At 39.2% G+C, this 24,411-nt stretch overlaps 1 protein-coding gene across 4 annotated transcripts in view; it reads left to right on the plus strand.

Annotated features, from left to right (window-relative positions):
- Positions 1-24,411, plus strand: part of rnf220a (ring finger protein 220a) — a 508,473-nt gene that overhangs the window by 390,509 nt on the left and 93,553 nt on the right. For 2 of the 4 annotated variants that reach the window (XM_060830505.1, XM_060830506.1), the window contains exon 7: positions 21,947-21,993. In XM_060830505.1, coding sequence (XP_060686488.1) covers positions 21,947-21,993 — 47 coding nt within the window. Of the gene's footprint in view, positions 1-21,946; positions 22,072-24,411 lie in introns of all 4 variants that reach the window. The other 2 variants (XM_060830502.1, XM_060830503.1) reach the window with 1 other exon arrangement.

The raw sequence follows: 24,411 nt of genomic DNA on the forward strand, positions 1-24,411 counted from the left end.
AAAAGCAATTATCTTCAATACTTTTTGATTATTTTATCTATCAGTACATTTAGAGATTTGTAATTATGTGCTCATAAAGGTTCGTCTATTCCTCCAAACTTCTCTGTTTATATTTTATCCCGCCATTTACACATTACAATTCTCTAGACTGATTTCTATTTTCCACTGTCAGGAAGGGTCTCAGAGGACCAGAAAATGGCTGATGTGACAGTATTGTTTAAGAGGGGAGGGCGGCAAAAGGCAGGAAATTATAAGCAGGAAAGTGTAAGTCTGATGTTAGTCATTGTAAGACTTTGGACTCCATTATTCAGGATCAGATTGCAGAGTTCTTGGAAGTGCAGGGTAAAATAGGGCTGAGTCAGCATGGCTTGAAGTGGAGGTCATACCTGACAAACGTGTCAAAATTCTTTGAGGTGGTAATGAGCAATTTAGACAAAGGAGAGCCAGATCATATCTCTTTGGATTTCCAGAAAACCTTTGACAAGGTGCTGGACAGGAGACTGCTAAATTAGGAAGGAGTCCATGTTGAGGGGCAAGCTATTGGCATGGGTAGAGGATTGGCTGACTTGGTAGAAGGGATAAAGAAATCCTTTTCAGGGAAGCAGTTGGTGATTAGTGGGGTTTTGGAGAGTTTGTGTTGGGACTACAGCTATTCATATTGCACATTAATGATCTCGGTGAAGGAACTGAGGGCATTGCAGCACAGTTTGTAGATGACACAAATACAGGTGGAGGCACAGGCAGCGTTCAGAAAGCATGGAGACTGGAGAAGGACTGAGGCTAGGAGCGTGGGCGAAGCTGGAATATAATGTTGGAAATTGTGAAGTTAGGCACTTGGGTAGAAAGAATAGAGGCGTAGACTATTTTCTAAATGGGGAAAGACTTCAGAAATGTGAATTTCAAAGGTACTTGGGGGTCCTAGTTCTGAATTCTCTTAAAATTAATATGCAGGTTCAATTGGCAGTTAGGTAGGTAAATGCAATTTTAGCATTCATTTCAACAGGGCTAAAATGCAGGAGCAGTGATGTACTGCTGTGGTTGTATAAGGCTGTGGTCAGACCATGTTTAGAACATTATGAATAGTTTTGAGCCCCATTTCGAAGGAAGGATTTGCTGGTGTTAGAGGGATTCCAGAGGAGGTTTAAACAAGAATGATTCCTGGGGATGAAGGGCTTGACTTATGAGGAGTGGTTAAGGTTGCTGGGTATGTACTCAGCAGAGTTTAGAAGGATGACGGGTGATCTAATTGAAATTTACTGACTACTGAAAAGCCTGAGAATACAGTGGATGTGGAGGGGATGTTTCCACCAGAAGGAGAGACTAGGACTTAGGGACACAGTCTCAAAGTGAAGGGACAACTCTTTAGAATTGAGATGAGGAGGAATCTCTTCAGACAGAGGGTAGCTGATCTGTGATACTCATTGCAGCAGAGGGCTGTGGAGGCCACATCATTATAGAGCCATAGAGATGTACAGCATGGAAACAGACTCTTTGGTCCAACTTGTCCATGCCGACCAGATATCCCAACCCAATCTAGTCCCACATCCCTCCACACCCTTCCTATTCATATACCCATCCAGATGCTTTTTAAATGTGCAATTGTACGAGTTTGCACCACTTCCTCTGGCAGCACATTCCATACATGTACCATGCTCTGTGTGAAAAAGTTGCCCATTAGGTCTCTTTTTAATCTTTTCCCCCCTCGCCCTAAATTCTTGATTGGTAAGGGAAACAAGGGTTATGGGAAGAAGGCATGAGAATGGGGTTGAGAAACATCCAAGCTATTTCACAAAAATTACTGTTTCGTACTGAGCTCTGGGATACTCCATAGGAAACAGACTTTTTTTTCACTAAAATGCCCGTTACCATTTTTTTCCATCCTATGATTTATTTTTGCAATCAACTTGGAACTTTGCTCTGGATCCCGTGGGACTTTACTTTCAAGATTGGTCTGCCACATGGGACCTGGTCAAAAGCCTTGCTGGCATCATTATAGATTAACTCGAATGCACTAAACTCATCCTTGTTAACCCCTCACAAAATATAATCATATTAATCAGGCATGAGCTTCCCATGATAAATCCTTGCTGACTGTCTTTGTTTAATCCATTTTGAAGATACTAATAAATGGATGAGGATCCAACTTTTCTCTGTACGATTTTGTGGTAATAAATTTGCACTTTAGCGTCAACAGCAAATAGCCAGCCTCTTTGCATCTCGGTCTATTTGGTGTCATAACCCATTGAATGAAGAAGAACAAACCTTGCATGTGTATACTGTCTTTCCCTTTGCGCCACAGAAATCAAGTACATTCGAAGCCACAATTATAATGCAGGAAAATAGTGTTGCTAAAATAACATCAACAAAAAATTGCTTTTGTGATGTTGACTGAAAGGTTATTGTTGGGAGGAACCATTAAAGCCATGCACTGGCTTCTTTTTGGGCCATCTGAAGGGGCAGTCATAGACTCTGTTTAATCCAAAACGTTACAGTTCCAGTAGTGCAGTGCGTCAGTGGTACACAGAATAGTTTCAGACTCAGTGATGTACGTAATTGTTTGAATTTGAATTGAATCCATGGTCCTTTGGTACTGTCACTGAGCCAAAACTGACTCTAATGTTGGCTCAACTTTGGATTAAGTTTTGGTAATGAGGATTCCTTGTACAATTTTAAAGTTGCTGGTCTGTTGTCTTCTTCATGTTGCTATGGATGAGTATTGTGTGCAGAGAAAGGAGAAAAGGAGTGGATCCCCAGAGGCTGGTTTGGTACCCTTGCTCTTGCTGATAAATATTAATTACTTAGACCTTTGTGTACGCTGCAAGACACAGTTTCAAGATTTGCAGATAGTACAAAATGCGAAGGTATTATAAAGCAAGAGGAGGGCATTGAAATGCTGTAAAATGACAGATAAAGGCTTTTGGAATGGGTGGAATATTGAATTGGTAGATGAAATTCAATTCTGGATTAGCGGTGCTGGTAGAGCACAGCAGTTCAGGCAGCATCCGAGGAGCAGCAAAATCGACGTTTCGGGCAAAAGCCCTTCGTCAGAAATAAGGACAGAGAGCCTGAAGCGTGGAGAGATAAGCTAGAGGGGGGTGGGGGTGGGGAGAAAGTAGCATAGAGTACAATAGATGAGTGGGGGAGGGGATGAAGGTGATAGGTCAGGGAGGAGAGAGTGTAGTATAGAGTGGATCCTTTGCAATTCTGAGAGAGTGTGGCCCTCAGCTGAGGCAGGACTGAATGTAGAGAGGTTCGGTGCCGGCGCATTGCTACAAGCGTGGAGCGGAGGATCTTGAAGGAGAACCGTTGCTGGTGTTTTTGAATCTGTAGTCTGTACTGTTTGTCCTGTTCGGGTCTGAACTCTGCTGGTTTAAAGGTGGTCCGGAGTCCTTTTCGCTGATTTAAAGATGGTCCGGAGTCCTTTTTGCTGCTGAAAAATTTGAAGTGATTCATCTTGATGGGAAGAATGCAGAAAGACAATAAAAAATGAAGTATACAATTTTCAAGGAGGTGCAGGGACATGGGGACTAGAGTGTGTATGTGTGTAAATGCTTGAAGGTGGCAGGACAGGTGGAGAGAGTGGTTAAATTGTGCAGTATCCTTGTTATTTACTGGCAGATTAATGTTTTTGAACAGAGTCCAAGTCGACATTTCTAAGAAGAACTTTATTTCAGTTAACCACACTCCATGGAACTCACACCCCACTGATTATTAGCACTCCATATTTATAGAACTAATTCACACACAATTAACCCTTAATTCAAAGCAAAGTAGTGTGGATACTGGAAGCCTGAAAATGCTGGAGAAACCCAAAGTTTCTGTGAAGGATAAAAAGCTTCTGTGGAGGATAAAAAAACAGTTACGTGTTGGAGTCTGATATGACTTCAGAATCGTTTCTTGTATCATATCAAACTTGAATGTTAATTCTGTTTCACTTTTTGCAGATGCTGCAAAACTGAATTTTCCAGTATTCTCTCTTTATTTATGTAGAATTGCACCCAATTGCCCAGTTTAACTTTGTTATTTGAATTCTTTTTATTTAATCAATCTGTTTAGCGATGTTATTACACACCTCTGGAGCAAGGGGGAACTTGATCCCAGGTCTCCTGATTCAGATATGGGACACTACCACTGCATTAAAAAAATTATGTTTTGACAGTCTGGAGCAAATCAGACTTTCCATTTTTTATCACCATTAACTAATATATATCACCTGTTCTCTTATTCCATGAGGTCTTGAATACCTCTTCAGATCATATTAGTTGATGATAACCATAGACATTAATTGAAGCATATAGTACAAAACTCTGACTTTAACTGGAGTATTGTATTTGGTTCTGGGTGCTTCACGTTAGGAAAGATGTAAAGACGTTAGAGTGAGTGCAGAAAAGACTCATGAGAATAGTTTCTTAGATGATTCCCTACAGTGTGGAAACAGGCCTTTCAGCCTCACAAGTCCATACCGACCCTCCGAAGAGCAACCCCCCCAGACCCATTCCCTTCCATTTACCCCTGCATCTAACACTACGGTCAATTTAGCATGGTCAATTCACCTAACCTGCACATCTTTTGGATTGTGAGAGGAAACTGGAGCACCCAGAGGCAACCCATGCAGACATGGGGAGAATGTGCAAACTCCACACAGACAGCTGCCCAAGGTGGGAATTGAACCTGGGTCCCCGGCACTGTGAGGCAGCAGTGCTAACCACTGAGCCACCGTGCCACTCAAGGATAAAGAACTTATTAGGGATATTCAAAATGATGGGTCTGTACAAAGGAGATGTGAAAATGATGTCCCCACTGATAGAAAACTTAAGGACGAGAATTGGTGAAATTAGCAATGAGGCAGGAGGAGAAACCTTTTCATGTAGTGAGTGTAAAGGTTTCAGAATCTGCAATTGAGAATGGAGGTTCAAGAAGCATTTAAGAGGGAATTCAGTCATTGTCTGAATAGGACAAAAGTGTGCAATTAAGGGAGAAGACAGGAATGGCCGAAGTTGAATTTCTCAATTAGACAGGCATTGCAGATACAATGGGCTGAGTGTAAAAAATGAGGTCTGCAGATGCTGGAGATCACAGCTGCAAATGTGTTGCTGGTCAAAGCACAGCAGGCCAGGCAGCATCTTTATTTCATTATAGAATTCTCTATTCCTGAGATGCTGCCTGGCCTGCTGTGCTTTGACCAGCAACACATTTGCAACAATGGGCTGAGTGGCCTCCTTCTGTACAATGAGCAAATATGTAAAGAGATACTCATTGTTAGTATAGCCACATGTGGCAAAGGATCTAATTTAGCATCTTAAACAGGAACTCTGTTTGTGTAACTATGCTGCTGTCTGAGTTGATCTGATACAATCTGAAGTTAGCATTCTGGGTTTCACATGCTATCTGATAGATGATTATTGCTCGATAGTGTCTCGGAAGTCTTGGCATCAAATCAGAATGGCACTGGTGGAGTTCTGATGTCAAGGACATCCAGCAGCCATGTTGGCTGCAGATAATTTGCAGACTGATCAATTTTCAGTACCTTTTTAGCATTTTCTAACCATTTTCACAGTTTAGCTCCCACTGATTACATCTTGTGACTGTCATGGGTTGCAAGGTTGACGAGGGGTAACCTTCTTGCCATCTATAAATATGTCGATAGACAAAATCCTGTCTGCATCTTGTCATTCCTTTGGGTTCACATCAATAACAGGTTTCCTAATTAACCACAAAGAGTATTTCAGTTTGTTTTGCAGATATCCCTTGAGACTAATGGATTCTCTAAATAAGAGAAAACGCTCTGAAAACACAGAACTGCTTTCTAAGAGAACTGTGGTATGAGGGAATCACAGATATAGTTGGTGGATCTAACATCACAGTTGAGAATGTAGAAATCTCACAATAATAGTTGTCCTGTCAAGTGGATCAATTAACTCAGTTCTAGAGGGCTGGCTCATGATGCAGAGTGATGCCAACCGCATGGGTTCAATTCCTGCGTCCGCTGAGGTCGCCATAAAGGACCCTCCGCGACCTTTCCTCTTGGCCGAGATCTGGTGACTGTCAGGTTAGACCACCACCAGTTGTCTCTCCCTAGTAAGAGAGTAGCCTTGTGGTGCTTTGGGGCTATAGTGACTGTACCTTTACCTGATAGTACTGTTGCAGGCCATTAAAATACATTGTTGGCAGCAGACTTCAGGTCCTTTCTCGTATGCATTTAACATGCTGCTGTTCCTTGCTTACATTTGCAGACAAGTAGTTCTGTGAAATTGGGTTGGTATTGGGCAGTATCCTTCAGAGCTTTACTTGCTTGCTTGCTTGCTGTATGGAGCAGTGTTTCTTCAAAGGTGTGATTTCTGTTTATTAGGTATTATAGTCCCACTGCGAAATTGATTTGTTTCCACCGTGGAGTAGAGTGAAATTTGTAGTTTAAATGGTGAATCGTGCTACTGGATAACTTGCAAAAATTTAACAGTCGAGAAGAATCCTGATTAATAAATATCATTTCACTTCAGTCCTCTTGCTGAGCACTGAATATTTTTCATTAAAGCTGCTTACTAATGGAAACATTGGCCAGCTGACTTTAAGGAAATTGAAAGATTACAAGTGAGACTGAGTTTGTGACATCTCAAGGAGCATTGTCGATTTTCACCAATAGTATATTTGTAGTTTTAGAGTCATTATAGCACAGAAGGAAGCTATTTGGCTCATCGACTCAGTGCATCTCTCTATAGAATAATCCAGTTGGATCCATTTCCTGACTCTATCCAAGTGTTCTGAGTGTTAACTTTGATTGGTAGCTTATTGGTGATAACAGCACTGTTTACATGAGAAAAATAGTAAACTAATTATCTTTTCTTAAGTACCAATCAGCTTGTGACCCTATTTAATGATCTTTGCACCACTCCTCTTACAGTACCAAGTTAGCCAATTGTTACAGCAGGCGTAAGGTTATCTCAGGTGAGGAACGTGTGATTAAAACCATATCACATTTGATGGAATATTTGCATTTTTTCCAGACTGAAATTAAAGAAAGCAGTATTGGTTTAAGACAATATAAAATAGTTGTGTGGATGTACCTGATGGATTTTTAGAAAAAAATTTATTCAGTGCTTGAAGGTCAAAAATATATATGAGATAAATAGTGAATAATTGTACAATTTCATTGAGATCTCTGACTCTTCCACCACCAAATTAATCCTCTGAGAGAATCATGAAATACTATGAGACAACAACAACAACAACACCAACAACAACATAACATTCCCTCATACTCCAGCCTATTTCGGATCTGTTAAAAAAGGCTCCTGTGGCACAGTGATAGCATCCTTGAGCTAGGAGACCTGTGTTCAGGTCTCACCTGCTCCAGAAGTGTGTGTATAATATATCTGAACAGATTATTTAGAAATATCTATATATTTGCTTCGAGGCTGGGTTTTATGTGAGACTTCTGGGTTGATGTTTGCTGTTCATTAATTTCTGGTTTGGGAGAGTGGTATTGAAGGATTCCTTTTTTGGTCCAAGTTAAAAATCAGACAACACCAGGTTATAGTCCAACAGGTTTATTTGGAAGCACGAGTTTTCAGAGCTTTTTGGTCCACACAGCCATTTGGAGGTCCTGCCCATAGGCCCAAGCCAGAAGAAGGGAACCATCAGGTGGTCCAGGCAACATCCCAAGGCTTGCTTGGGTTATGGGGATTCTTGGCCAATCCTTCTCTTGAACCTCCTGCATTACCAGCACTGGCCACCATGTCCTTGTGGCACCCACGGTATTGCAGAGTTACTAGCTCCCAGTCTGCTGGCAGAACTGTGGGCAGGGCTTTTTCGAGAGTGAGTCTCACCTCATATTAATTAAAGCCCCTTAGGCTGGAAAATTAAAGCAAAGGAAACCATCCAAGTGGAGGTGGGCGTACCCCAACATTTATGCTGAGCAGCGGGGTCCCCACCCTCAGCATATCAAGATTGATTGTAGTGAGACTGGTATCCATGACCTTCTACTGAGGCATTAATGAACCTACAACTGAGCCAGGCTAGAATACTATTCAAACAGAAGGAAAGGTCTACACTGACTTTGCCAATGTTTATCCCTATACCAGCGTTATTAAAAATGGATTATCCAGTCTTGCCTCTTATTCTTTTAGTGGAACCATGTGTGCAAATTGAGCTTTATATTTCCATATAATAACAACACATTAGAAGTACCCCATTGATTGTATCTTTGTTTGAAATGTCCTGGGATCATAAAGACTTTTCCTGATTTAATCTAATGCAACTTTAGTGAATACCCAGTATCTGCATAAGTGCTAACTATTTATATGTAGCTAATGTAGGTGGGAGTTTGTTGTGTGAATGTGGTGCACTCTTAGAGTTGACATATTCCTCATAGACTGAGCTTTACTTCTCTAGATTTTTCATGTTACCTGAGCCCTGGAACTTCTCTGGACTTGTATGCTTTATAGCTAGAACAAGAATACCCTATACTTGATGTGATTGAAAACCTCATGAAGCTTTTTCTATTCAAATGTAGCTAATTGCATCCACAAAGGACTATTTGTAAAACAAATCTATGGCAACTGGTTCGTACTTCACCTGTGTGAGTTCCTTTCACTGCACTCTGTCAGTTGTAGTTGCTTTTTTCAGCATGTGTAATTTTACCTTCCATCACTTGTTCCAAGGAGATTAGCGGAGGAGACCTTCATCCCAAGACAAAGTGACTTTGTCAGTCTGTATATTTTGCATATTAAAAGGCCATTTTCTGTGTTCAGTCAGGTGGGTCAATATAGAATCTCTGTTGTGGCTATTAACTTGACCCTAATCAGAATTTATCCAATTAAATACAACAGTATCTTTCACATGGGATTGCTGAGCAGTGCCTCCAAAAGCTTGAAGTGCATACATAGATGTTGTTTAAAAATCGATGAGCTGTTCTGTTTTGGTGATAGAGGGTAGGTTTTTCCCTTTGAATAATGTTCAAATAAATATTTCTTCTGACTGGAATGCAAATGTTGGATTAAGATAATGATAAACTTGTGCCTTTGAAGTTCAGCTGACCGTAAATTTGTGTTGTTCAACAGATTCTTGATTCATATTCATTCATATTTAACCAACTGGCTGAAAGTTACTGTACTTTGTATTGTAAGGTTTAAGCATCGATGTGAAACTGAAAGCCACTTTGCACCTGTAATAAACATGTCATCCAGATTGGTTAGTGAGGCATGAACTGATCCTTAAGTAGGGTGAGGCTTAATGCTGCACTTGTGGTTTAAATACACTTGTTTCATTTGGGTATGCAAAACTGTTGGTTGTAACTGGTGATTCCACACCATGAGGAATATACAAGTATATCCCTGACATGATGAAATAATGAACTTCTTAAGATTGGAAAACATGCAGTGAGCATTACCCTTAGGTGTCTGAGTCATTTAAGCAAGTGGCTACTTTTGAGAAATATTCAGCATCTTATTCGGGTGTTATGGGATAAATTAAATATTTTAAAGGAGTTTTTCCATCCACCAATGTGCCTGATGCAATTCATGTAATTCTTGGGGAATACATTTTTAATAATGTGGGCATAACACATTCCTTAGATTCAAGCTGTGACATTTCACTTAATACTCAAGATCCCAATGAAGCTTGACACTGTCTTAACACATTGTGCATAGGGCAGCTTGTATACAACATATTACAGGAGATATTGGAAAGTACAGGTGTTTGATCCAATGGCTCTTATTATTTACTCACTTTATATTGTAAATTCCAGGTTATACATCGCCCCCTGTATGTTAGTTTAGAAATTGTGTTAACTTCACTGTCATGATTGCAAGACTGCTTCTCCCTACAAAAAAAACTCATAATTGTGAAATTTTAGCAAGAGGGTAAGAGAGAACCATATGGAGCGTTAAGACTTTTGGTACAGAACTGCAGCAGTTCTAGCGGGCAAGAATGTGTTTACTTTCTGTTGACTGAAAGCCTTCACTAGACTCCTGGATGTCTCTGGTCTGCATGTCTGAGATGATAGGTCAAGAATTTCAATTTGTTTTTCACAAAATTGGCAGTTACCAGAAGTGTAATCAAATTCCCAGTTTAAGCTTGTAACTAGTAAATCAAAATAGCTTTTAACTTGCACTTGCCCATTAAACACACTATTGCAAAGCTTAAAATGGCAATCAGTGCATACTGTTAGATCTAAGGTAAGTGACATTTCTGGTGAGTGAGGTTATGGAAGATTTAATGCATCCTGCAAATGAGGTGATTTTAGGTTCATTTTGCAAAGTAAATGGAAGTCAACAACAGAAAATTGCCATTTTTCAAACTCATTGTAATTTGCAGTGGAGTAGTTTCGTACTTTCTTTCACTGTTACATTTTTCGGAGTTCTGTGCACCTTAGTTATCAGAAAGAGAAAAATAAACATGGTTTGCTGTCATGTTTCTTCTTACTGTTTTGTAGATATTTTGTAACCAACCTGTTCAAAGACGTTATTACACCCCTCTAGATCAGGTGGGACTGAACCCAGCCTCCTGGTAGGGACACTACCATTGTGCCAGAAGAGCCTCTAATACAGCTTTGTAATCAGGTCCTCAGGCTTGTTTTCTGAATTCATGTACTGCATCATGGTGGTATTAATGTCATTCAGCCTATGGTCGTGTCTTACCTAACCATGCCTGGAGGCTGAAATTGCAGAAGTTCTAGTTAATTAAATGTAAAATTGTCAGAATTCCAGCCAAGTTAGTGCAGTTGTGGAAACCTGAATACTGGTGTGAATCAACAAATCACACTTAGTCTCTTCTTTCAATTAAAACTCATGTAGTTCAGATTTACAAGTGAAATTGAGTATGATGGCTCATTTGGAAGCATAATTTATTTGCACAATACACTCCATCCATTAATATGCACTGCCCAAATTGTGTTTCCCAAACAAACACACAGCTATCAAGCTGACATGGTAATGCAGCATAGTAGTAAAGTTACTAGACTAGTAATCTATCGATATGGAGATGTTTTCAAATTTTGTTGTAGTAGCTGCAAATTTTAATTTAATTAACTCAATAATCCTGGAATAAAAAGACATAGAGTTCACTAATATTCTTCTGCATAGGAAATCTGTCATCTTTAACTGATTCTGGCCAGTGTATGCTTCCAGATCAATGTAGTGGCATTGGCCCTTAGCTGTCCTTGAAAAATCCAACATTGCCACTTTGTTGTATTCCAAAAGGCAGCTTATGGCCACTCAAAAATAGTTAGGGATAGATTCTTTCTTGTTGGTGATGTCAAATACTGTGAAAGAATTCAAAGGTTCAGAACTAGAGTTGTAACTGGTTTAAAGCAAATGAAAGCAGAATGGTAAGCCCACAAGAAATAGGAACAGGAATAGGCCATTCAATAGGATCGTGGCTGATCTGACATTCCATGTGTACACTTTCCTGAGTTTTCCCCATAACCCTTGATTCCTGTACTGATCAAGAATCTATCTACTTCAATCTGAAATACATACAAGAGCTCTGCCTTCACAGCTCACTGTGGCAAGGAGATCCAAGACTCTCAACCATCTAGGAAAAGAAATTCCTCCTTGTCGCAGTTTCAAATTGGCACCCCTTGATTCAGAGACTGTGTCCTCTAGTCCCAGACTCTCCAATGAGACAAAATCTCCTCACAACATTTACCCTGTAAAGTCTCTTATGATTCCTGTAAGTTTCAATGAGATCACCTCATTGAAAACTCCAGTGAGACGAGTCCCAACCTCTCTTTATTTGTTAAAGAAGAGGGTAAGATGACCAAAGTGAACTTCTGTGATAGGGTGGAGGGGAGGAGAGATTGGGCAATGATTAAGAAACAAAATATATGTCTTGAGCAGTTGGCAAATAAGGGCAGAATAAGATTAAATTTCCCAAAACAGTAGATTATAGTCCCAACAGGTTTATTTGGAAGCACTAGCTTTCGGAGCTGTTCCTTCATATGGTGGTGAAGGAGCAGCGGTCCGAAAGCTAGTGCTTCCAAATAAACCTGTTGGACTATAGCCTGATGTTGTGTGATTTTTAACTTTGTCCACCCCAGTCCAACACCAGCTCCTCCACATAAAGGCAGAATAATGATCCCCGCATGCAAAAGCAAGGAAAATGAAAAAAAAAGTGAGAGAAATGAGAAAAAAATAAAGAAAAAAGGAATAAAGTGTGGCAAAGATTGTGATTTTTTTTAATTGAAACCATTGTTGAATGCAGAGACTATATAAAGAGCCAAGTAAGATGCGAAACTCGAAAGGGTTCTGAAAAGATTTACAAGGATGTTGCCAGGGTTGGAGGATTTGAGCTATAGGGAGAAGCTGAACAGGCTGGGGCTGTTTTCCCTGGAGAGCCGGAGGCTGAGGGGTGACCTTTATGGAGGTTTACAAAATTATGAGGGGCATGGATAGGGTACATAGGCAAGGTCTTTTCCCTGGGGTCGTGGAGTCCAGTACTAGAGGGCATAGGTTTAGGGTGAGAGGGGAAAATATAAAAGAGACGTTTTCACACAGAGGATGGTACATGTATGGAATGAGCTGCCAGAGGAATTGGTGGAGGCTGGTACAATTGCAACATATAAGAGGCATTTGGATGGGTATATGAATAGGAAGGGTTTGGAGGGATATGGGCCGGGTCTGGCAGGTGGGACTAGATTGGTTTGGTATATCTGGTCGGCATGGACGGGTTGGATCGAAGGGTCTGTTTCCATGCTGTACATCTCTATGACTCTATGTATGTTGAACTTCATTTGAATACCATAGTGGGTTAATGACAGAAAAAAGTACGTGGGAGCAAGGTGGGGAATTAAAATGACATGCGACCTGGAATTTTGGGGGCATGCATCCAGATTGAACAGAGGGTTCACAGTTTGGTTATCAAGTGTATGTTTGGTCTACCCAGTTTAACGGCGATCACATTGTGACTAGATAGTACAATATTTATCCTCCACTTCTCTCTGAATGCGGAAATAACAAGTAGGGATCTACCTATCATTGTCTTTTTGGCTTTAAAAACAATTGGTTCAAAAGAATTTTCATTAAATCTCATGAAGTGGAATTGTTACAATAACAGCACTTTGGTTTTGCATTAATAGGATATGATCCAGTGTCTGTGAATTCTTACTGACTGATTTCTTAATTTTAGCATTGTAACAGAACATAGAAAAGTCACCAGGCAGAAGGTTAGAAGATTAGAATGACTGTTCTCTTGGATATAGCTATTTGCATGTATCTTGTACATGGCTAAGATACGAAGTATTGTAACAACCAAAGACCTTTGCCAGGTTCATCATTGTTATGATTCTGCATGGTGCTGTTCAGTGGCTGAGCAATTAGACCCTGAAAATCAGAACTGAAATTTTCCAGTATTCTGAGTATATTAGAATTGCAGCGGGAATTACTTGCCATTTGGTGTTCTGTATTAATTCTGCTAAAAATTACACCGTTATGCGTAAGTACCATTACTCTTCTTCTTGTATCTGGTGTCCTATCACATTCTGGCCTGGAGTTTTCTGTAAGAAAGAAAAATATAGCTATAATTAAAATGTAAGTGAGGCAGCAACATCTTGTAGTCCCACATGCAGTTAAACATGGTAATCAGGAAGTTGTGATGCTTGACCTGAAGTGGTAGTGTAATAGTATATCTCTGTGCAACTGGAATGGTGAAAAGTTGCTTTAATTAAGTGATAGATACTCACTAAACTCAACAAGAACACGTTTGCCCTTCTCCACTTGGAGCACTTTTCTGACTCAGGTGATGAACCAAGATGCTGCTGAAAGCTTGATTTGCTGTCACTGAAATTGCAAGTTCTATTGTCAACAACCTGGAATAGATTTTGTAATTTCCTTTTAGTTTTTAACTTTTAGCAATTCCTCTTAATGTCACTTAATCCTTTATAATTCAGGAAATAATTACAGCTGTTTACATGAACTATTTGGGGTATTGTCGATGTGACTGAGATAAGATTGAACCTGCTCATCAGATTCATGTGTCCCTGACCTGATTGGTAGGAGTGACCATGCATGGTCTTTGTGGAGTCTGTGCATCATTTTCAAAATGAAGTTACGCTCCATTGTATTGAAGGCACTACTGCCGTGCAAAAGGGATAGGTTCTGAAAAGATCTCATAGTTCATACTTGGCCATTAGTTGCTGTGTTCCAAGAGCAGCAGCAGAATTATATTCCACAACAGTCTGTAACCAGCATTCCCTCCAGTTAATGGCTGCATGATTTTCTGAGACTCACGTGTGGCAGCTACTTGTGGAACTGGAAGGCAGTGTTGTGAAAAGCATGCAGAGGAAGCAGCAAATTATAGACAGGCTTTAAAAAAACCATGACCAATGTAATCAAGTAAAAGCTCTATAATACTGCCACATCCAGTTGTGAGTGGTCTTGGATATTTATGCAACTGATGGGAGGAAGGGGCAACCGCATGAACAGCACCTCCAATGCTAAATGATAGTGGAGTCCAGAACATTTATAAAAAAAAACTGAAGTGTTGTATGTAAATGATCCATCTTGACTTCTTTCTGAGACTTTGCCATCATGAAAATCAGACTTCAACAAATTCAATTTACTTCATGTGATATTGAGGAATGGCTGAGTGCACAAAATGCAGTAAATGCTATGGCCCAGAAAGCATTCTAGTTATAACACTGAAGACTTGTGCTCCTGAACTAGCTGTGCCTCAGATAAGCTGCCTTGTACAGCTGAACATTGGCATCTTCCAGATAAAGTAGGACCAGTTCAATCTGTTAATTATTGCCTCACCAATCCACTCTAAATCGTCAGCAAAGTGATGGAAGAAATAATGGATTGTGCTATTGAGGGGCACTTTCTCACCAATAGGCTGCTTACTGTACTGTTTGGTTTCCACTTGGTGACTAGACTCCAGAATTAATTTGCAGCTTTGGCCTGAACTTCAGCAAGAGGTGCTATATTCCAGAGAAAAGAACGACACTGCTTAACATTAAGGCAGCAGCATTTGCCTAAGTGTGGCATCAAGGAATCTGAACAAAATTGAAGTTGATGGGAATTACAAAAGAACTATCCACTGTTGAGGGTCACACCTAGCACAGCGGGAGATTATTGTGGTCTATAGGGAGCAGACATCTCAGTCCCAGGACATCTTGCAAAACTTCTTCAGGGTAATGTCCTAGGCCCAGTCATCTTCAGCTACTTCAGTGACTTTCCTTCCATATTTTGGTCAAATGTTCACTAATGATTTTACTATGTTTGTTCCCATTCATAACCCCTTAACTAGGAAGCAGTCCATTTCAACAACATCCAGGCCACATTGATGTTTCTGCTGATGAGAGACATAACATTCATGCCATACAAATGCCAGGTAATGAGTGTCTCCAACAAAACAGAGTCAACTACCTCACCTTGAAATAAATTGACATTACCATTACTAAATTACACACTTTAAATATTTTGGGGGTTGCCAATGAACAGAAATTTAACAGGGCTAGGAGAACAAGTAATATGGTTAAACAAGCATGCCAAAAGCTACACATTCTGCAGTTGGTCACTCTTCTCACCTCAACTCCCCCATCCCACCCCAAATACATCTGCAAACCAGCAATTCAGAATGTCTACCACCTTACTGAATGAGAGATGATCCAAAATGAAGCGGGATACAATTTGGATGAGTCAGTCTGCTTTGCAGGCACCCTATCCACAACCTTAAACTTTTACTCAATGTGCTTCTGATGCATTATATATTATTTACAAGATGCACTGCAGTAACTTGGAAAGATTTCAACAGCCCCTTCTAAACATGTGACAAATACAGCATAGAAAGATAAGAGTGGCATAGGAACACTAACACTTGCAAGTTCCCCTCCAAGTCAGACACCATCCTAACTTGAAAGTATATCACTGTTCCTTTTTCATTGATTTACCTTCCTGGACCTCCTTCACCACATAGAATAAAGACAATCTGTATAGAGACCACTTTAATGTTCAGACTATAGAAAATGGAAACTGCCCTTTTACTTTCTGTTGTCTTTGACAATGTTACTCAAGTGCCACTGTTGTCTTCTTACAGGGATAACAGTGTGTCCTTTGATTGAGTTTAGATGAAGGCTATAGTTTACAGTATTATATGAACCAGAAACATCATGTTGAATCAGTTTGAATGAATAGCCTAACTCACCGACAGGCACCGATTGGGGCTAAATTCTGTCAGTGCAACACAGATGTTAAAGTACACAAGAGTGTGATTACCAGATAATTAATTAATGATGATAGTGTAATCACTTCTAATTAATTCAGGCTTAACTGTTTTGGACGCAACATTCCTGGAAGTTCTATATATAAAGAGTGTCAGGTAAGTAAAGTTCAACCTCCTTTTATTAGTTTGCTGTCTGCTTAATCATGGACCCGACAATTTCACTCTTATTGCCATTGGGACTAAGGTCAGCTTCCTAGCAGCAACCCAGCTGTGGTGTTAGCAATCTGCTTGTTACAGAACCATATGTGAATATTAATGATTAGTGGGTGAGGATTCAGGCTCTATTTCAAATTTCTGCTGAAGTGATTTCTCTGTTTTATCCGAAACCATTGAGTTGCCTTTTTTAAACATGATATTTGTACTGATCTTCATAGGATTCGGTGTGAACTTTCAGATGATTAAATGCTGTTCTGCATCTGTATTAAAGGTTTACAACACCTCAGTGAAGAATTTTCTAACATTTCTTATGGTAGGAGAGGGGCTGGAAATGATCAACAAAGGGGAAGTCATTCTTAGATCCTCTCACAAGTATCAGCAAAGAGAAAGTTGGAAAGATGGCTTGGAGATTTTTAAGTCAGTCTGGTCGACTCAAGCTGTCTGACTATAATTCTCTGAATGAGTTCTATTCACAGAGTTAAAGACCAAGTAAGAACCCAAGGCTGAGGCATGCCCTCATAATTCAAGTTCAACAAATGGCAATAAAACCTCGCTGGGTAATATTTGGATCATTTTCAATTTTTGTATCACAAATCAATCTCTCCTGAGGCTGATATAGGTGATCACACCTGCAATAAATAAATCAGTATCTCTTCTACTGTCCATCATTAATGGACCTTTACAAGGAAGAAGAAAGTCTTTGTCTCCTCTAGATTGTGACAGTCCCTTTCATATATTACATGAGAAATCAGCATATGGAGGAAAGAACCAACATTTACACTGAAGAACTTAGTTTCTGATGAGTCTAATTTACTTGCTTTCTGTGTATGCTGTATGACAACACAGGAACAGAAAATGAATCACAGTTATTAATTTGAAATGAATTTACTTTTCTATTTTAAGGACGTGTCAATCAATCTGACGTGTTCAAAAGGTTTAGTTTTATATTGACCTTTCTAACACTGGCTGTGCCAACATGAGTGCAAAGCTAATCCTGGGTCATAATATCATTTTGCTTCAGTAATGTGTGATCAGGTTTGTGCTCTGTGGAAGACGGTAGAAGAATTGTGTTTCTCTGGAACCTAGATATTATGAATTCAGTAGTAGTTACACTAGTGGGCCCAGCATAATTGAGCTAGGTTTTTCTTTTCAACCGAGCCTTTCAAAAGTACATTGTCGATTAGAGCAGAGATTATTCATTTAGTATTTAGCCAGAGACAGCTGAATAATCTGCATATAGCCGTGGATGGCTTTCTCACCCCCCTTTATATTTCATATTACTTGTACCTAAAAATTAATGTAGCATCACTCAATATGCAGTTAAGAAAGAACAAAGAATTACAATGTAATAGGCAGTGTTCTGCAGCGTTAAATTTCTAATTACGTGCAGGGCAGTTTTTAAAGAAAAGGATAAAGGAAGGAAAATGCATAAATTTGTACAATGAGCACTGGGGATTGGGAGTAGAATGAGGACAGTTTTGAAGTGAGACTGTCGAGTGAAACAGATTCGTGAAATAGCCTGGTTTTCCTATCACGGCATATTTAATCTGCTGTCTGATTGCTATTTAAATTAAGACCCTAATTGTCATGATAAATTATTTCTTCAATGAATTTTCATGCCAGCAAGAACAAACTCCTTGATATGTATTGCTTTTAAAAAATTTGATGTATCCCCTTTGCTGTTTGATTCAATAAGCTTGTTCGCAATACTTTGGAACGAAGAAAATGTCTGTGATTATGTAGGGTTGGATGTAGAACTTCTTTTCATTCTCTAGTCCATGTCTTGCATTCTTTAATGTACAGTCAGGATAACTCTAGAGCAGTGATACTGTACTGATAACTAAGAGTAAAAAGGCAGTTTCCCTTGTATGGGTTCACTATCCAGGCTAGAAGCGCCTTGAATTTTCAACACATCCGTAGAAAACTGTTTCATTTTGTACCAAGGCTCAGCTTTATATCCATAGTCAAACCCAGAGTGCCTGCAGAGTAGGTTTGAGCACAACACCTTGAGGGCCCTTGTCTTGCATCTTTCAAAGCCAATGTGCTGTCAACTCTGGTTTACAACAGATCCATTGGAAACTTTTTTTTGAAGACTCCATTTCTTGAATTTAAATTGTTGTGAGTTGGGCTTTTCTCCTCTCCACTCTTCAAACATTTAAATTTTCAGCTGATGGAAGAGGTCTCAGCCCCTTCTCCCAGGCAGTGCACAGAGCATTCTGCATGAGAAATCTTAAAAGTTCTGACCAGGTATAAGTAGTATAAACCAGGTTCTGCCTAGCTGGCATCTTAACTGCACCTCAAAGTCTTTGATTGCTAACTGTTATAAAAATATGCTGTGGCAAGTGAGTATCAGATAATTCTGACAAGCTGCCATTTTTTCTTTACTGCATGATGTACCTATTCCTAAATGATATTGCGGAAGATGATAATTTGGACTTAGAATTGCAGAGCACATTCGAGGGACTGAATGGCCTATGCCGGTCCTATTTTAGTGGTTCTGAAAGTGTAGTCCATGGATTGGTCCAAAGTGTAGGTCATTAGCTTGCAATGGAAAGCCACCTATGGAAACAGGCCAAAGCTGATATCTTGCTATTTGTGTGACCTCACAAAATCTGACTGGCACCACATCCATGCGCAAACTACACATGAGCAACAGCAGTGTAGTTTTATAAGACAGATTTGTGTTAGTTTGGTTTTTATTTGGTTATTCATGATGTAAAATGTGTATTAGTTTCTCAGAAAAAAGATCATTGTAGTGATTTTTAACATATTAGTATTCCAAATAAGTGTTATCTTGTATATTAATACTTACTAAATGAAAATCATTTTCAGGCATGAATAGTTTTTGTGATACTTAATTTTAAAACAACAAAATATTTGTCATTTCAATAAGTTTCTCTTGATACTGATGAGTTTCTGGTGTGAAAAATGGGTGAGGTGGAATTAGTAGATGATATATGCGGTGTTTCAGAAGTTGAAGTAAACCACAGACTTTTGTGGTTATCTAACACTTCAACTTTTGTATGTTATAATTGTGAGCTTACTCTTAGGCATCATGGATGTTTTGCAGTATGGTATTTTAAACTTCTGTGTTACCAGACTCTCATGCACTCATTCTGTTTTTGCTGCATTTAAAGAAAGAAAAACTTGTAATTATATTGCATGTTTCACAATCATAGAATATGACAAAGCACTTTAGCACCAATGGAATGTAGTCACTATTCTGCCCAAGGTCCTGCAAACAGAAATGTAATTCTGACTGAATAACATGATTTGGTGATGTTGTTTGAGGAATTAGTATTGCCCACATACTGGGCATTCTTCCTGCTCATTCTTATATAGGTAGTGTTGTAGTACATTATCCAAAAGATGGCACCTCAAACAATGCTGTCCTCCTTCAGTGCTGCACAGGTGATATTAGCTGATCACCACTTTATTCTTCAGAAATTTGTCCAGTACCTTTTTCACTTGTTTGACAAAATTTTCATCCTATGAGGAAAATTAATACTTCTAGAGATTCAATTGCATGTGCAGGCCATTCTACCATAATGCACATTTCTTTAATATGAATTTGTTATAACATGATTGATGAATTGGGGACACTTTCAGTGTCTTGTCAGAGCCCTTTAAGTTTACATCTCTCCAAGAAGTGCAAATTTGGATCATCAAGTGATCACCTGTTCCCACATGCAGCCTCAGACCTTCATGGTTTGGATGGCTCAGTCATTAAACATAAACAAGTGAAGCAGTGAGAGAAAACGTTTTGTTGTAATTTCATGTTAGTAATACGATGTGGAAAGGAACTTGGGGAGAGAGACTTTTCAGGAGAATCTTTTGTTTCTATTTTTCAATATAATATTCTATAACTGGTAAATCATCAGGAAGAGTGGTTCAGTTAACTGTAACAAAACTTTCATTATACCCTGGCAAAAGGTTGACATTTGCTGTGATATGCATGTGTTAAACAGAATCCTAATTTTTTGTGATCAATATATCTTGTCGTTTTAAAATAAAAATACCCTATTGGTGTATTGTTGAAATGCATAATGGTGCTGCTTCTGCCATCAGCTGCTTGCAAATGATGAGGCACAGTCTCTCATTGATTTTACTCAGGAAAGGGAGCGTCTACATAAATTAAGCCTTCCTGCTGTGTTTAGGCACTGTTTTAAAATGGTTATTTATTTATTTTTGGTGTCTAGACATGAGAGAGTCTTAAACCATCTTTGACTTGCAATACATTAAACTGGGCAGCAGTGTATTACTAACTGTATGGCTTAATTGAGTTTCCTTGTTCAACTACTCCAGCGCTCTCTAATTTAGCAGTTGAAAGAATGTGCTATTACTGATGTATACTGACAATTTGCTGTCATTTAACTTTTGTTCTCGAACGTTTATTTTTATCTTGTATATTAAACAGCAATGAATGCCACATTTCCAACTTTTTTTTTCTTTTACTGTGTTGATAGAATTCATTTTGGCTCAGTGTGTTTAAGGGGTCGACAGGCCTCGTGTTAGGCTATGTTATACTGAGTCATAAGAAAATAACTTGGTATTGTGTAAAATCTGTGTTCTCTGGATGTTGCAAAATATTTTACAACTTTTTTAATGCAGTCTTTGTTGAACCATTCTAATATATGTAGGCAAGCTTGCATAAATGGCAAATCAGATAAATGGCAAATTGTGCTAGTTTAGAGAGAATTGATAGCCAAGGTATCAGGAGAACTCCTTGCTGTCTTGAACCTCCCTGGAGCCTCCTTCAGCCATATGAGGAACCAAATAGGATAGCCAGCCAGAATGCAGCACCTCCAAGAAAGGTTTTGCAGTGACTGGAGTTTTGCGGTCACTGTATTTCAATGGCTGAAGCACTTTTCGGAGGAGAAAGTACATGGAGCAGGGTTTAATTCATAGAAGGTTTTCAGAGGGGCTGAGTGTGGTTGTTGAAGTTTATTAACTGTGCTATCAGCGTGAAAGATGTGAAATGAAACTGTATTTGAATAGAGTAAATTAATATATCATGGATTGTAAAATAGAAAACATGCCTGCTTGCCTGTTTGCTGAGTATACATTTTACTCTGTAATGCCTTGCTACATCGTACTGATAGATCAAAAATACATTCATCCATAGAGTTAACATTAATGTTGCAGAAACCTTCATGTAGAAATCCTCACTGGTAGTGAAAAGGATGATATAATTTAGCCATGTATACTGTTTAATAGCGAGGCAAAGAGTAGTAAAGTAGTCAGATAATTTCCTTTACTGTGATCATTATAGTGTATTGAGGGTTGGTGGTGGAATGCTTTCAAGTTAGACTCTGACTGAACTGGTAAATTGTACTGGCCCCCTTTTCAGACTGGCTGAATCTAATGCTGTTCATCCACACCTATTCAAAGTTGGTATTGCTTCCTTACATTAAGATTCAGTTCAAAGTTTGATAGGTTTGTTTTTTACACTTCACGTTTTGTTTCAAATTAATTTCCCCTAAAGACTTAATTCATTGTTAAATTATATGAGAGCTTTGGAAGTTTTTCATGGAAGGACATTGATAGTAAAACTTTGTTCTTGCTTGTTTTCTAGCACGAATAGGGAAAAACAAAAGAAAGAAGGCCTCAGAGGATGGCCAGGTATGTCCGCTATGCAATGAGACGCTGTCTGGAACTGTGGAGGAGATGAGTAGACATGTGGAAGCTTGTCTGGACAAGGTAGTTGATGGGCATGTTGGAGCACCAACAAGTCTTTTTTTTTCCTTTTTCTTGCATCTTTTCAGAAGCATGGTTTAGAGTGTTGATATATTTCTGTGGTTCCAGATGCCCAACATCCCTTCCTTACATAATGTTCCCAGGATCACAGTCCTCCTCTTAATTGTAATGTCCCCAGTAACCTTACTCAGTACTCTCATACCTGACAAATATCACCCCAATGTTGCCACACCTGATCAACTCAATTCTCCTTCAAGGCCATATTTGGACCAGTGACATATGCTGCTTCATTCTACATCACTTTGTACAATCGACACACCATTTGCAGATCCTTCTGTCTCTGCTTTCCACTTCTACTCTTGCATCTTATCTTTTATGACCCACTCTTCTGCTTCCTCCCTTCCCTATCTAGAGTATGGACTTCACTAGTCAGAACTCACAATGAAAAATATGTTAACGTCATTTCCAACCACTTTTACTGGAAAGATGTGGCGAGTAGTTCATTATCCATTTCATATACTCATTTCAAATGATGCCAGACAATGTGACCCTGTAACTCATTGTTCTCAACTTATGGAAAACCCTTCCCTGTATAGCCAAAAGCATACTGCTACCAGTGTCACACATTAGTAATATCTGCTCGGCATTTTCACAGTCCCAGCACGCCAATCCTTCAGAACAACCAAACTGCAACACTCTTTTACTTATCTTTAACCCCACCAGAGTCCCATTAGGCTCCAAGACTCCTCTCTTTACGACACTGTATCACAAGACATCCCTCACCAATACTTCTGCATTATCTCGTACCATTCTCAATATGGAACAGCTTCCCAAACAACTTCTCGTGTCTACTGGGCTTCAAGATAAGGTAAGACATAAAATTGAGCAGATAACTAAACGGTTGAATGTTAGTAGAAGGTCAGGCAGCATCAAAGGAACAGGAAGGGCTTTTGCCTATAAGTTGATTCTCCTGTTGCTTTGATGCTGCCTGACCTGCTGCGCTTTTCCAGCAACACATTTTTAAGCTCTGATCTCCAGCATCTGCAGTCCTCACTTTCTCCTAGATGAATGTTAGTAGTAATGAATTTCACTTATTTACGGTTTCCATGAAAATATGCACATGATTGAGCCACCAAAAACTCCTGTAAAGCATATCAAATAAAAATGCTTTCCCTATCTGATCACCATAAATGTAGCCCTAATGAAGGGCTTCTGCCTGAAATGTCGATTCTCCTGCTTCTCAGATGTTGCCTGACCAGCTGTACTTTTCCAGCACCACATTCTTCGATTCTGATCTCCAGCATCTGCAGTCCTCCCTTTCTCCGCTTTGATACCTTTGCATTGCATAAAACAGCGTACCTTCTGAATCAGTGTCAGCAATGACATTAGCTCTGTTAGTACTATGATATGTTTCCATATTTGAAATTTTCTAGTCCATCATGATGCCACAAGTTAATGCAAATTTCTATGCCACACTTAGATGAATGTTTAAAGAAACACTGACAGTCATTTTCAATGTGTCGAATCACTCTGCCAGAAACAAAACATATCCAAATCAAAATATTACTCAAACTTAATTGACACTGCCACAAACAAAGGCAAGATACTTAGCTCAAACTTGAGTAGCAATTAATGCTTCATGGAATTCATTCCAATTTTAATTATCATCAGTTGGCCTTTGTATCCTTAAAGGAACACACACCCTCACTTCAGCTGCTAAATGATTTTTTTTATATACTGTCACGATTTCTGTTATTAAAAAAAAGTGTGCATCCTGTGATATACTCTGCATGGTGAGATTAGGCCTGGACTGCAGTTTGTTCCATTTTGCTGCTATTTCCAGAGCACTCAAAAGTCTTCTTTTTATGGCTTTCAAGGAACTGCTTTATTATATTTTAATTCCTTGCATGCTATCCTGTTATTAAACAAAGAATCCAAAATATGAACAATGCGCAATTATGGGATGTGTACAACTTCTAAGGATTCAGCTTTTCCAAAATTGATGTAGATCCCATTATATAATTGATGTGGAGGAATTGAAACAAACATTTTCTTAAAGTAAGGATGGAACACAGTACAAATACCTTAAAATGGCTTGTGAACCCTGGCTAATCTTTTCCTGTCTGATTTTTGCCAGTCTTCATTTGGATAATACTTCTTGGCATCACACCTGAACCTGAGCAGATACTCCACCAAGGTGGTAATCGGGATCAGGCATGTAGTGACAAAAGGTTGCAGTGAAACTTGTGAGAATGGTGTCCTGGAGTGAACAGGTCGAAGCAGTTTAAAGGCATTTTTTGTCTGCAGTCAAGAAGGCAATCTGAAAGAGAGACCTGACACTTC

Source organism: Hemiscyllium ocellatum, chromosome 9 (assembly GCF_020745735.1).
Source record: "Hemiscyllium ocellatum isolate sHemOce1 chromosome 9, sHemOce1.pat.X.cur, whole genome shotgun sequence".
In the NCBI taxonomy this organism is placed as follows: domain Eukaryota; kingdom Metazoa; phylum Chordata; class Chondrichthyes; order Orectolobiformes; family Hemiscylliidae; genus Hemiscyllium; species Hemiscyllium ocellatum.